Source organism: Chenopodium album, chromosome 24, assembly GCF_948465745.1.
Source record: "Chenopodium album chromosome 24, dcCheAlbu1.1, whole genome shotgun sequence".
NCBI classification, from domain to species: domain Eukaryota; kingdom Viridiplantae; phylum Streptophyta; class Magnoliopsida; order Caryophyllales; family Amaranthaceae; genus Chenopodium; species Chenopodium album.
Genome location: NC_137857.1, coordinates 28,378,492 through 28,392,484, shown reverse-complemented (window position 1 = coordinate 28,392,484; position 13,993 = coordinate 28,378,492). Strand labels below are relative to the sequence as shown.

Sequence of the window (13,993 nt, the reverse complement as noted above, 5' to 3'; positions counted from 1 at the left end):
CCATCTTTCTATTAAGTCTCATTTTAAATTAAAGTCCCAAAATTTTTATTTCTTTAATTATGTTTTTATTTACATATTACACTCATAATTATTTATTGGTATTTTCTCACTCATCTCTCAATTCAATTTTCTATGAACAAGCCGTGCATTGCACGGGCCAAAAGGCTAGTTGTTTTTTATTTACATACCAAAATAACATGATAATTAGACCACCAAATAACTAATTTATTTATAATTTGTTTATCAAGGAGATAAACTTAGACTTCCACCAAATAAACACCCATGCAAGGATAGAGCCATGAGACTATGAGACAAGCTAGTAAAGGGCACCCACTAAACTTTCAATTTTCCTAACATTCAATTTTTTTTAAAAAAAGATTTTCCTTACACTGAAAATTGCAAAAGTAAGTTAACATTCTTATACTCCACGCCATAGTTGACGAGATCCAATTTCAGTGAGCTCTGCACTTTCTCCCATTATTCTTCGGATCCCTAATTTTCCATCATTTCCCCCAATTTCATCATCCTCTCCCTCCAATTTCTTCATCAATCGCCGATCACGTTCTTCCCTCTTAATAGTGCCAAAAATTCGCAAATCATTGTTTGAATCGCTGAAAAGTGGTGGCCATTTTGAAGGTGAAGGTTTTAATTATACCCGTTGATTTTGATTTTGAATTACGACTTTTTCTACGAAATTTGTTGCACAATGTAGGTTTTTCGATTGTAATTTTGTAATAATTTATGGGGTTTTTCAATTTTTTTGTGTGCAGATTCTAGGGTTAGAAGTGGGTTTAGGTGCAATTGCACTGTATCAAATTTCTGAGATTTATCTATGTTTGGGGGACTTGTGAATGCTAATAGTCCCCATCTCCGGAAATCTGGCAGTAGACCTGTTTTTGGTGAATTGGGTAATTTTTCAATCTTTTGTTGGAATTAAAATGATGTGGTTATAATGTCCCTTGGTTTCGGATTCAGTTGTTGCATTACGAGTTCAAATTACATTATCGACATGAAAATTATTGCCTATTTAGTTTTTTTGTTGATTTGTGGCTAATGCTACCTGTGCATGATTAGGTGAAAGCAGTGAAGAATCTCTTTTACATTCATCTGGGGTTAATGAAATGAAGGGTATAAATTTAACATCTCCGTTGAGTGGCGGGGTGATCATGCCATCACCCACTTTCTTGTGGAGATTTAAGGTGAAGATGTTTGTATTGCTCGGGATGTCGTGTAGGATTGGTCAAAGGATGTATGTGCTTAGTTTATACATTATCTTTAATGTTTTCTGATTAAATTGATGTACAGGTATTGCTGTTTTTCATCTGGGGGTTCTGCTGTTGCAAGGTCAGTTTTTTTTCTGTTTTATGTCGTTTTTTTTGTCTCTTCGGTTTGATTGGTGGTTGGGGGGGGGGGGGGGGGGCTTGAGCAAGTTATAATTAGGAAGTATTGTACTTTTGATAAACAATGAACTTATTATGTTGGACGCGATTTTATGACTGTCAGATTGGATGGCATTCTGTTATGCGAATGAGCGCTGATCTGAGAGATCTCTTTCTGTATGAGGCATTTCTATACTACAATCCTCTTCTGCTGGTGGTTAGTAACAATGAATTATGTACCCTGTGCTCCTTATGAATTGAGTTGTTTACTGTAATTGATAATTTTTGTGAATTGTCTTTGCAGACTTTGATGGTTTGGTTTTGGGGGATAAATTTATGGGTCTTTTCTCAGGCTAATGTCAATTATGCAAAAATATTTGACCTTGATCAAAATCATCTTACTCACAGAGAAATATGGAAGGTGATGAAGTTTTGATCCATTTTCAATTGATTATTCTGCACTTGTATGATTACTTTTATTTTATTTCACTGTTAGCTCTGGTCCAGGTTGCATATGTTTCCACAATTTCTGTAGTTTGCCATGATATTTTTAGATGAATGATAAACATTATTTATATTGGAGGGTTTTATTCTTCCACAAAGAGCAGATAAGAAAAAAAAAATCCCATCAATTTTTCCTGGCAACTCTCTTATACTTCATCTATTTAATCAAGATAAGAAAAGTGATGGTAATAATGGAAAAAATTTCAGTAGGCTTCGAGTGTAATTAAATTCAAACAAAGTTGAAGTCTTGAATTTCTCTCTCTCTCTCTCTCTCTCTCTCTTGTACCCTAAAGTTTTCTGTTAAAGATATATTCTCTCTCCCTCTCTTTCTAGGTACGCCCTTAGACTGCTAAGGAAATATAGTTATTAGGGCTTTTCTCTCTTGTTTTATGAGCCACTTAAAATGTATTTCCTCTTCCACAACTGAGTTCAGGAACCCCTAGCAAAGACAAAGTGAAGTAAATTTGATGGAACCACGGAACAGAACGAGAAGGTTACATCCTTTATCCGTCTCTCATTTTCACAACTTTTACATGCACATGCAAGATTGAAATTACTTTCATCCTTTTTTTACCCCCCCCCCCCTCCAATGGAAATAAAGGTAGTGGGCTTGAAAAGGATCCTTTGTCTCTTTTATAGTCTTGGGAAGGGGACTAGGTCAATAGTTTTCATTTAGATAACTAGGGAATGTTGACAATGACTCCATGATGACTTTATTTCTGCCCATGTATGTGTTCTACTAACATTAATTAAAGGACAAAGCAAAGGTTTATGCATAGTGGGTGAAATGGTACAATTTTTAAAGAATGCTTGCATAGAGGATGAAATGCATACAAATTTACAATTTTTAATCAAACAAAAGTGTTGAAATTAAGGTCCTATCCTAAAATAGGTCAAATGGACGAGATTTCTTCAAACAAGAATAATTTTGGGAGGAGTGATTATATAGGAGTATAGGGGAAGTTATGGGTATTCAAAGAAAAGAAAAGAAAGTACCTTGGAAAGGAAAGACAAGCAACTTAACGATTATTGTCCAATGAGGGTTTGTAGGATTTATGTGAAGAAGACTTAGGTAAGGAGGAAATTGGACAAATTGACTTGAAAGAGTGATGGTATATGACCATATGATATGGATATATGAGATTAGGAGTGGAGATCTCAAGCTGTATAATATTACCATTTGACCGATTTTGTGAGCTTTAAGTGTTGAGAACTACTGAGTACAAAATTACCCCTTTCTACTTTGCTTCCATGTTACTTGGGTTTTGTTGGCCACACTTTATGTTTAGAATTCATGAAAGTCGTCAAGTGATAATGTTCATTTTGAACAAAGTGTGTTACAAGGTAGTTGTTTAAAGAAAATTTATTAGGTACTCTCACCATCCTTATATGTTTTCCCCATCTAACTTTTCACGTTTTTCGAGACATGTCTAAAAACATGTCAAAAAAAAAAAGTCTAAAAACATTAATATTTTTAAATTGAATACTTAAAAATAATATGACTTTGATTTTCTTAAAGTGGATATCGAAACAAGTTTGACAAGATCTCACATGATTTGATGATTATATTATTTCTTATAGATTAATGAGAATTTGTGGTAGAAATTTTAAAAGTTTGACCCCAAAATATAGCATTGGGCAATCTTTAAGGGGTGGAGGGAGTAATTGTTTGCAAAATGTGGTATATAGTAAAATGTAGTCCTTTGTAATTTATTGCTAAAGATCTGAAAGATCAATACTTGAGCTTAATTAAAAAGAAATAAACATTTACTCAATCATCGAGACATAGAATATCTTTGTAGGAATCACAAGAACTAGGATTTGAAGGGCCGTTTGATTGGACCTTTTGGAATGGGTTGGAATGAAGAGAAAACCCATTCCATTCATTTTATTGTTTGGTTAGACTTGTTAACTATAGAACCTCATGCCAAGGTGGGTTCTTACTCTACCCCTTCCCCCTTGAATCCCATACCTACCTCACCTCCTGAAATTTACAATCCATTTTATTAATGAGATGTATAAACCATTTCACCAAATCACTAATAAACCAAAAAAATTCAAACTAGTACGTGATCTTGAATCCATTCCTCCCTAGTATGAGATTCTATTTCAATTCCTTCTAGTTTAACAAACCAAACGTCCCCTGAGTTTCTCTTGGATGATGAGGGCTATTTCAAGAAGGCAAGGAATGTTTAGAGCAACTGATAGCCTTTTCTTCTAAAGACTTCTTCGACAGCAAGATGGAAACACTAATTGAGTCTCTCAGCTTTTTCTCTTACCATCAATTTAGTTTTAGTTGCTTGTTTTACTGTTCCTATATGAGAGATTAAAAGTCTTTATAGTTTATACCGTTTTTATTATATCTGAGATGTCTAGAACAATTATAGAATACAAGTTGTAATGACCAAAATTAGGTGCCTACTTTTGATTTGCTGAGAAGCTTGACTTCTCCCCAAAGATAAATATTAAAAGTGAAAGCAAGAGTTTCATTGCAAAGGTCTTGATTCCAGCATGCAGAAACTTTGAATGGTCTGTTGTTGCTTGTAGAAATTCTTCTAAAACAATTGTAGAAGTATTAACTTAACTAAGGCCTTAAACAGCTGTTAAGCTTATTTATCCAACTAATTTCCTTCTAATGTTCAAAGATACTACATCAAATGTGCATATTGGATCAGAACTCGATTATTTTACTTAGCTATTTCTAGGATCTATCACTTAAGCTGCTGCTCTTACTCGATCAATACTTTCTTGGGGGGGGGGGTGGTGAAATGGAAACTTGTTTCACGACAACATGCGTGGGCTAGATGGCTAGGCTACCTGATTTTGCTTTCCCAGTGATATTCCCCAAAATAAATTTGTCTTCATCATTCTTCATCTTGATGCCCTTTGTACAAGCAGCTCTGTTGGGATAAATTAATTTTTATAGTTAAGAACAAGTCTTATTTATTGCATGTGAAATTCTCTTTATAAGCCCTTTATAGTCAGTCCATCCTTTTATGATTGTTCACGAGTTTAGATGATTGCATCATAAATATGTTGATGTATTTATAGAGATTTAATTTTTATTAGACAACATGTGGTCTCATCTATTTCATACTTGGGCTACTTATTTTATGTTGTGAGAGTCAATTCGTTCTGTTTTAGATTATTCTCCTGTTTTTAGTGAAAATCAATATTGGTTGCGTTTCTCACTGTTATGTTTTGGTTGCAGTGTGCCACTTGGATGACCATCATAGTTCCAACCAGCATGACAGCATACCTTTATCTGTACTCAGATGGAGAAGTGTCATTAGCAGCATCTCAACCAGTGTAATAGATACCTCCTTTTCTTGACATTTATACCGATAACCTTAAATGTCGTTTAAAAAATTGAATCTATTTGATACTCATATCTGTATGTAAAACCTGAAGCCGGACTGTTTTCTTCTGTTATGTTTGTTTTAGCATTCGTTGTTGTTTACTTAAATGTTATGTATGTGTTTCTACTTTCTTCATATATTGCTAGGGCCTGATTTGGAGCTTTGAGTAGCGTGTTCGAAGCAATGTTATTTTTCTGAGTGCCTACAGCTACAAAGAGAAGTACTCTCTTAAATTGGCTAGGGCATGTATGCAATATTTTGTTAATGGTGTGTTAAAGAAGTCATTAGGAATATTCTTTTCAAGTATTCCCATTGTAATATGCTTATAAAACGGGTTTAATGTGTAAATGGCTTTATACCTTTGCTTTAGGTGATTGTATATCACTTCGAAATCTGCTCTCTTTGTCAAGTGACACAGATTTTCAGAATTAACTAGACTGTCTTGCATTATATCAGCATCAACAGCTGATTATATCCACAATCTGCAGGACGGTATAGTTTATAACTGATTTTAGTCAAAAAAAAGTTCGCTGGCTTCCCCCATCTGTTTCAACGCTCTAGGCTAATCTGAATGTTTGTGAAATTGGTTTATTTTGGATGTTTAGAAATTGTTTGATCAGTTGTTCACATTTATACACCTCGCTTTTGCAGGTTCTTTTGTACGTTGCTGCTCTTATGCTTTTGATATCCCCTTTTGACATTTTTTACTTATCATCGCGGTACTACCTGTTGAGAACTCTTTGGAGGATAGTTCTTCCACTGCAGGCAAGTAAGCTCTTGCTTAGCGTTCATGCTGTTGAATTGATCATGTGTCTGCTCTTGCTTCTTATGTTGTAGAGTTGGCAATCCTCCCCTACTTTTTGTGGAATTAATGATTTTCTTAATAAATGAATTCTAAGGAGGTTTGTAAATCATCACTATCAAAATTTATGAAAGAACTTTTTAATCTCTGAAAAGACATCACTTAAATCTCTTTATGTTGAAAGACAATGGTTTGACATTAGTGATTAACTATAACTTAAATAATGCCAAACCATCTCCTGCAACAATAAAGCTTTTTCTTAGAACATGTTGAAATAGATCGATTCAGACCGAATTTAATGTTCGACTCCAAAGTTCAATTCCATCCCTGAAGAAATTACTTGATTCTCAACATATTGAAGTTTGCTCCAACAAAGCAAATCTGATTTTGGCAAGCTAAACTCATTCATCTAATGTGTTCTTCCCTTTGGCATGCAAACCCAAATGTTTGAAATTCAAAATCATCAGGTCTGCAAGGATCTTCAATTTTCATCTGAATATCAAGGATAATATTTCTTTAGAGTTGCAGAAGTTGTGCTTATGTGGGTCCAAGACCCAGAAAGAGTACACACATTGAGGTGGGGACTCTGGGAAGATTTGTAAGGGTTTGGCCATTGGCATTGCAAAATATTTTGTTGCCAAGTATGCTTATAACTGGCACATAACTACATGCCTGTGCATGCGCGCACGCATATACACACTCTATTGACACTCTTTGGTGTTGTTTTATGTATAAGGTTGCTGATAGTCCCCTCCCCCCAATTCCCTTGTAAATTAGGAAGCCCCCTCTAAAAAAGAAATATTGCTAGGTCTTGGACCATTGCTCCCTCCTCACTATAAGATGGTCACAAATTTTGGCAGAGATCACCATCTCATCAATTAGAGGAGGGAACAGTGATCCAGGACTATGCTATAACTTTGCCTCTTAAGAAAGCATATAAATGAGAATGGACATGGTAACTTTAATGCTCTTTTGGCTGTGCAATGAAACCTTAACTCTCATTTCCCCCACCCCCTTTTGCAGTTTCAACTTTTATTTTGGTAGTAACTTAACTTTATTGCTTGTTAATGCAGGCGATAACCTTTTCTGACTTCTTCTTGGCTGATATCTTGACGTCCATGTCTAAGGTATTAGTGTTGTATATTTGTATGAGTTATTCATGTCCTTTGAAAATTTACTTCTAGTATGTGGATTTTATCTTTGGATTAACAAAATAGTGCACATTTGGTTGTGTGTTTTTTTCATTGCACTCTCAATTTGATTTAAATTTCTTCCCTTCTTGGAACATTTTCTGATTGGAAGTTGCTGGTCTCTGATTTCATTGAAAGTTCTTAGCGAATTGAAATAACAAATTTACAATCTAGGCAACATTCTTTGGTTTGGCCTTTTACTTTTTCTTGATTGGCTTGCATTCTTTATGATTATACAGGTGAAATAATAGTAGTGAGAATGATTTATAACTTTTTAAGCAGAAATCAGGATCATAGGAGGATGATTACCAACATCACCTATTTCCACAGCAAAGTGTATTCTTGGTTGTTCATAATTTGCTAATTAAAATTGCACCAGGTCACCTCAGTCCTCAGCACACAAATCTAGAACTGTAAAGTGGAAAATCTAGTTGTCAAGTTTTTGGGGCCTCTGTTGGTTAGTGAAGGGTGAGTTAATTACAAGGAGATATGCCATGATCAAGAACTATATTAAGATGTGAATTGTTGTTTTACTTGTGGAGGATTGGACAATATAGCTGGTTGCTGCTCAGGCTACCTCCTGCAGTACTGTTCCCTGGATGTTGACTTTATCCTTTTTTTTTTCTCTCTTTGATTTTAGGTGGTTGGGGAAGAGGAGAGACCTTAGAACTCTTTTATTTTTTTTTTATTTTTTATTGTTTATTTTTATTTGCAACATCTCTTAGACTTTTGGGCCTCTCTCTGTAATATATTATATTTTCCTATGTTCGTTTAGTCTGTTATTAAGCTGTACTTTTTGATTGTTCTAGTCTGTCAAATACACTAAAAAAATTGAGCATAATGATGACTTAAGCCTTATGTAACTCTACTGTTTGAAAGTCACAGCGTAGAGTGAACTTTGTACCCATACTAATGTTTGTAAACTGATCATAAAATTTGGTGATTATGCATAGGGGTCATTGGTTGTATGGTCTGTCATTACGGCTGAGCTAAATACTTTTAAATATGTATTTATAATTACAATTCCTCCATACCACAATAATTGAACACTGTTAGTTTTGCACAATTCATGAACAGTCGTAAATTTGACCTCTTATTTCTTAAAGCATATGTCTTGAATTACACATCATGGTATATTTTAGCACTATCAATTTTTTTTTGTAACTTTGATTTTTTTTTTTTTTGATTTTTGTACTTTTTTACTAATAGATAAATCAAAGATATTTATGGTCAAAGTTGTGAATTGAAAAGCGTGTTAGTTTAAGTGTTGCATATATATATATTTTTTTTGAAATCAGAAGAATTATAAGTTTAGTTTTTGGTGTTGTTATTTGGTGCAGGTATTGTCAGACTTGGAGCGTTCGGTGTGTCGCATGGTCCATCGTCAGGTTGGTTTCTTTCCTTATTCCTCTTTCTCATCCCCTCATTACTGTGTTAATTAATATTGAATAGATAGAAGTATATGCATGGGTACACTATTTACTATGACGAAGTTGTGACGAAAGGAAATCTATCTGCTTTTAGAGTTTCCTTGTTAGCTAGAATCTTGTATGAACATGGCCTTAATTTTCACATCTCAATCACTTCTCCATTTTTGTTTCTAACTTTTATTATGATATAAGATATTACCTTGTATTTTAATTTGAGGACAATTGTACAGTCATGTTTCTTTTTTTTCTTTTTTTTTTTTTTTAAATTTTTGTTTTTTTTAAAAAAATACATATCATTGTACTACATTGGCGAATATATCTTACATTAACAAGCAAGTCATGTTAGAGTTAGCAAAATTGTTGATTTGGATAACATATTAATTTGACAGTCATCAAAATCTTTGATGTGGAGAACAATTATTCAAGAGCTTGTGGACTGGCACGTAGTATACCGAAGAGAAAAAAACCAATATTGCATGTTAGTGTATTGTAATAAACTATAATATGTATTAGAAACTGCTTCCTCACTCGTCAAAAAAAAAAAAAAAAAAAAAGAAAAGAAAAAAACTGCTTCCTCAACAGTAGGCCTCAAACTTTCAATTTCTGTCTTTTATTAGTTTCTTGGAAAAATCTTTTTTACTTCGTGCCAAATATTTGAACATTATTTTGGTAAAAAGTTTAGATTTCTGGATCATATTTTCTTGGTAACATCAAATTTTGCTGCCTTACTTTGTTCTATATTGGACAGCACAGTCTTTCCCCTGTATTGTTGCTGCACATGGCTGTTTGTTTAAGAAAAATACACCAGTCCCCATGTTTCCTGTATTGTTTCCTAGCTATTAATTTTTCTGTTAACTTGGTGATGGGGGGTTCAGTACTTACACTGCACATATCATGGTTCTTTGACCTTGGGTCTGTCAGCTACCTACTGTTACTTGGCTTAGTAATATCTATATATCTCTTACTGTAAGTGGTGTTTGATTGTTGTTGGTGTAGGTTGCTACTATTGCATGGTTTGAAGCTGATTCTGTATGTGGCAGTCACTCTGTTGCAATTCCAGTGGTTCTTGTTCTACCATATATTTTTCGGCTATTCCAATGCCTTCGTCAATACAAGGACACTGGAGAGAAATCAAGCCTTTTGAATGGTAAGAGGATAATCATTAGGTGCATTGCTTCTTATAAGCATTTGCCAAGACTAATGATTTTTACATCATTTAAAAAGGTCGAAATTGCTTTAAAATATGACCATTTATCATATTCTTGGATCTAACTATTTTTCAATATTATGAAGATATTGTAGTAGTAATATGGATATATTGTTACAAGACAAATATGAATCATGGTAGAAATATGATTATATTACTTACAATTAGGATTCAAATGAATCCTTTGAAATAACAGCCAAACATAAAATGTGTATATAAAATTGCAGAGTATGACTGTATGAGTACATAGCAAATTAACAAGAATACTATTATACAACCCGGTTACTCGGGCATCGCACAGGTTCAACAACTAGTTTTCAGTATTGTCTTTTGGACAAATTAACTAGTATATGCCCAGTCTATAGTGGCTGTGGCATGTAGGTGAGGCTGCATACAACTTGATCCTTAGGTCCTCTCTGCGCTTGATAATTGTTCTGTTGAATCTCTTAATATCCACAATATTGTGAACTCATTTTAATTATTTTTGTATCAGCTCTAAAATATTCCACAGCAGTACCTGTTATCTTCCTTTCAGCACTCAAATATCATGTTTTCCCAGATAAGTGGACAAGCATATATCGGCCACTCTGGTTGATGTCAAGTCTTTTGAATTCTATGTATTCCTTTTACTGGGATATTACACGAGATTGGGATATGAGGTATGTTTACGTGGCAAAACCACCTTTTTTACTGGTATCCATGTTGTTTACTTTATTGAATACTTTATATTACGTTAGCTTTTATTTAATCCTCTATTTTTCTTGCTACTTGGAACACTAATTTTCACACGTGTAAAGGTATTTTCAACTTGCAAAATTTCTAATGCTTTTCTTAACTCTTAAGTACAGGGGCTTTCTTCCAAAAGTAGTGTTAAATATTAGTAGGTTTAAAACTATAGTTTAAGTATGTCACTTACACCTCCCACTTTCTTGCCCCCTCCCTCCCTCGTCTTTTTTCTCTTCCTCCTATGTGTGGGACTATGGCATATCACTAGTTCACAACATCTACTGTCTCTGACTATCATCATTTCCTTGTTTGTTCACCGTTTCTTTTGATCCTTTAGTTACATTGAGATAGCAAATTCCCAAAAAGGGGGGCTATTCTGTGAACAAAGCAAAGTGAACACTATTTAACACACAAGTTAAAAAGAAAAAAAGGAAAGAATACAGGGAGGACTAATTTGATTAATGGAGTAATTTTATTTGTTTATAACTCTGATTTGTTCTTATTGTTGTTCAATGATTTATGCATATATTGAATGTTCTCTCTTCCGTTTGCCCTCAAATCTCACTATTTCGGGAAGAGAAGAGGAGAGAGAATCATGTTGCTAATACTGTATTAATTCACTCTTGATTAAAGTTCTCATTAGGAGCCTAGTGCTTATTGATTGATAATTAGTGCAGAAAATGGCTAAAAAGCCTACATTTGTTTATGGAAGAAATAGAAACATGCAAGGTAGTGGGTGTGATTGTAGCAAGGAAACATTTCAATGCTACCAACAAGTTTAAACTTTTAACAATGGATTATCACTTTTATTGATGAACTTGATATTCATCGCTAAGTCTTGTATCACATTTGCGGCATTGTAAAGGCGGGATAAGGAGAGTATGAAGGCTATTGAAAACAGACCTCTAGGGGAAAATATGTAGGGGGAAGGGCACTATGGCTAGAAAGGGGAAGAAAGTAGGTTGAAATCGAAATTTATCTTTTACATGTGAGAAGTTTTTCTAACATAAAATTAATGAATGTTTTTGTAAGAAGCCTTCTTAATCTTGGGAATATATCTTGAAATGTTGAAACTTGAACTATTTTTTTGGCAAAGTGGCCAACTTAAGATCCTTAGTATAGTTCCAGTCTTATCACGCTTTTGGTTGATGATAATCTCTCAAACTGGAAAAAAAAACAGACTAGGACCAAATTTTTAAAAATTGGCTGTATAGTTATTTTGGGACTAAGGCTTTGTTGTTGTTGTTGATCGTAAAATCATGGTCTTTGATGACCACTGTGAAGAGCTACATTCTTACATTGCATCTAGTTGAAATAATTAACTTCTCAAATGATAAGCCATTCTTCTGGTAGTTTTTTCCTCTTATTATTGAAAACTGCTCATCGCTACACCTGGAATTTTGAGTATTCATGTGATTTTTCTTTTGACATTCAGCTGTTTCACTCGGATTTTCAAGTTTGGCAGACCTCATATTTGCTCATACCTTCTGCATGGACGGACATGGGTAAGTAACCCCTTTATAAAACAGTTTTTACATACCTTATTAAATGATACCTTTAAATGTTAGTAGGATATTTGTTTTGTTCATCATTGTTCCATGGAATTATCAGGTTTATTGCTGGGTGATTGGAAGCAATTTGATTATGCGATGTACTTGGACGTACAAGCTTTCTGCCCATCTCCGACATAATTACCTTACCGTTTTTGCTATTACTGCTCTAGAGATTTTCCGTCGTTTTCAATGGGTTTTCTTTCGTGTGGAAAATGAGTGGAATAAAATGAGTGCAAAGTCACACATTCAGTTATCGGAAAGTGACGATCCTAGTGAGGATTCTAAATTACTGGACTCTGGGAACTATAGTGTATGACACACTGGACAGAAATTTTACTTTTCTATAGTTTATGTCTATTTAAGTTTTGAGGAAAAAAAATCTCTAGAGGTGTATATTCATCTGAATTTTGACCCATTCTTTATAAAAAAAAATGAGATTATTTTCGCGCATAGAGATAATGAAGAGCAATGTTTCATTTTAAAATTGTTGAGTTAGTAATTTTGTTTCCTGAGAGTGAGGGATAGCTCAAGTGTTAGAGCTTTCCGGTTTCAGGAATCTTGGGATTGATTTTCATCACTTGCCCTTTTTTTTTTTCATTTTATTTATTTATTTTATTTTACAATCACAATTTCATGCTGATTAGCTATCCCTCCTGGCTCCTAGCTAGTAGCCAACTTCAAGTATGCATCTCGGTGTCTCTAATTCCGAATGAAATGGTCTTGCGCCCTTCAAACTTAATTTCGAACCCAATTTTAAGTCCAATGTCCAACCCAATGTTGTCAACTCTAGTCTATGGTTTTTTCCCCTCAAGTTTACATCTTTTCAATCTTTTAAGACTCAGGATAGATCAAGGTAGTAAATATGACTACTACATGTCAAGAACACCTCAATCAAAGCAAGAGAGCTCGCGACTCATATGATTAGCCTCGAGGCATGATACTAACCCACCAATGATGCACGATAGCAAGGGACAGGAGATGGATGAAGGAGGTCAGCATTTACAATAATGTTTACTCGAGAAAGAATTAACAATCTTCACCGCATTATGATGAATTTATGTTGAAAGTAATACGATTACAGAGAGATTATGATGCAATATAAATTGTGTTGCAAAATAAGTGTTTCAAAGGCTACAAAATGTAAGAATAATGTGTTTGTTTGATCAAAGGAAAATTGGTGTGTCATGACATTTCGTCACTGAATTTGAAAATAAATTTCGGCGCAATCGGGGTGTACATTGTATCGCCGGTACGTTTCCTAAGTTTACACACCACTCTCACGCAAAGACACTTTTGGGTGAGAGGTGGAGCCATATAAACTTATTCCCAAACAAGAAGAATGTGATAAGCTCTTTTTAATATGTATATAATAATGTTTTTTTATGAAAAGATTCAAAGTCATATATACACAATGCAAGGAGTATGAAGAGTGGAATGTAACCATCAAATGAGTGACTAAATAATGAAGATGATTTAATCACAATAAATAACCAATTGAATGTGGAGCTTACATAAGAAAAGCAAAAGGCCATCAAGGAATCCAAGAGAAAGAGTTAAAAGCCAAAGAGTGAATCTAGACATGGAAAAAGTCTACTCCACAACCCACTTGTGGGAAACGTAGTAGGCCACAACTTACTTATGGAGTAAACTGATCATACTCTAGAAAAGCTACAAACCAACCAAAAAACATGACTTTTACTCTATTTACTCCAACAAATTGTTAGGCTTGAGCAAAACTCGAAACATTCATCGTTAGTTACTATGGTCATTCTTTGAGTTGGACAAACGGTTTTATCGTGTATTTTATTTTAAAACTTCATCTTATACACATCAAATTGCCGTA

At 34.2% G+C, this 13,993-nt stretch overlaps 1 protein-coding gene across 2 annotated transcripts; it reads left to right on the top strand.

The window, feature by feature from the left end:
- The first annotated feature begins 361 nt into the window (after nucleotides 1-361).
- On the top strand, nucleotides 362-12,618 carry LOC145611505 (uncharacterized). Of its 2 annotated transcripts, XM_081666839.1 has the most exons (14): nucleotides 363-636; nucleotides 771-908; nucleotides 1,075-1,199; nucleotides 1,306-1,344; nucleotides 1,504-1,596; nucleotides 1,684-1,800; nucleotides 5,095-5,190; nucleotides 5,894-6,007; nucleotides 7,118-7,171; nucleotides 8,575-8,622; nucleotides 9,661-9,811; nucleotides 10,365-10,530; nucleotides 12,033-12,102; nucleotides 12,209-12,617. In XM_081666839.1, exons 2-14 carry the CDS (start codon nucleotides 833-835, stop codon nucleotides 12,464-12,466), a joined length of 1,407 nt encoding a protein of 468 aa, XP_081522965.1. In that variant the 5' UTR covers nucleotides 363-636; nucleotides 771-832; the 3' UTR covers nucleotides 12,467-12,617. The 2 variants fall into 2 exon arrangements, with proteins under 2 accessions (XP_081522966.1, XP_081522965.1); XM_081666840.1 differs by lacking the exon at nucleotides 1,075-1,199 and having other exon boundaries at nucleotides 362-636; nucleotides 12,209-12,618.
- The last annotated feature ends 1,375 nt before the right edge of the window (nucleotides 12,619-13,993 follow it).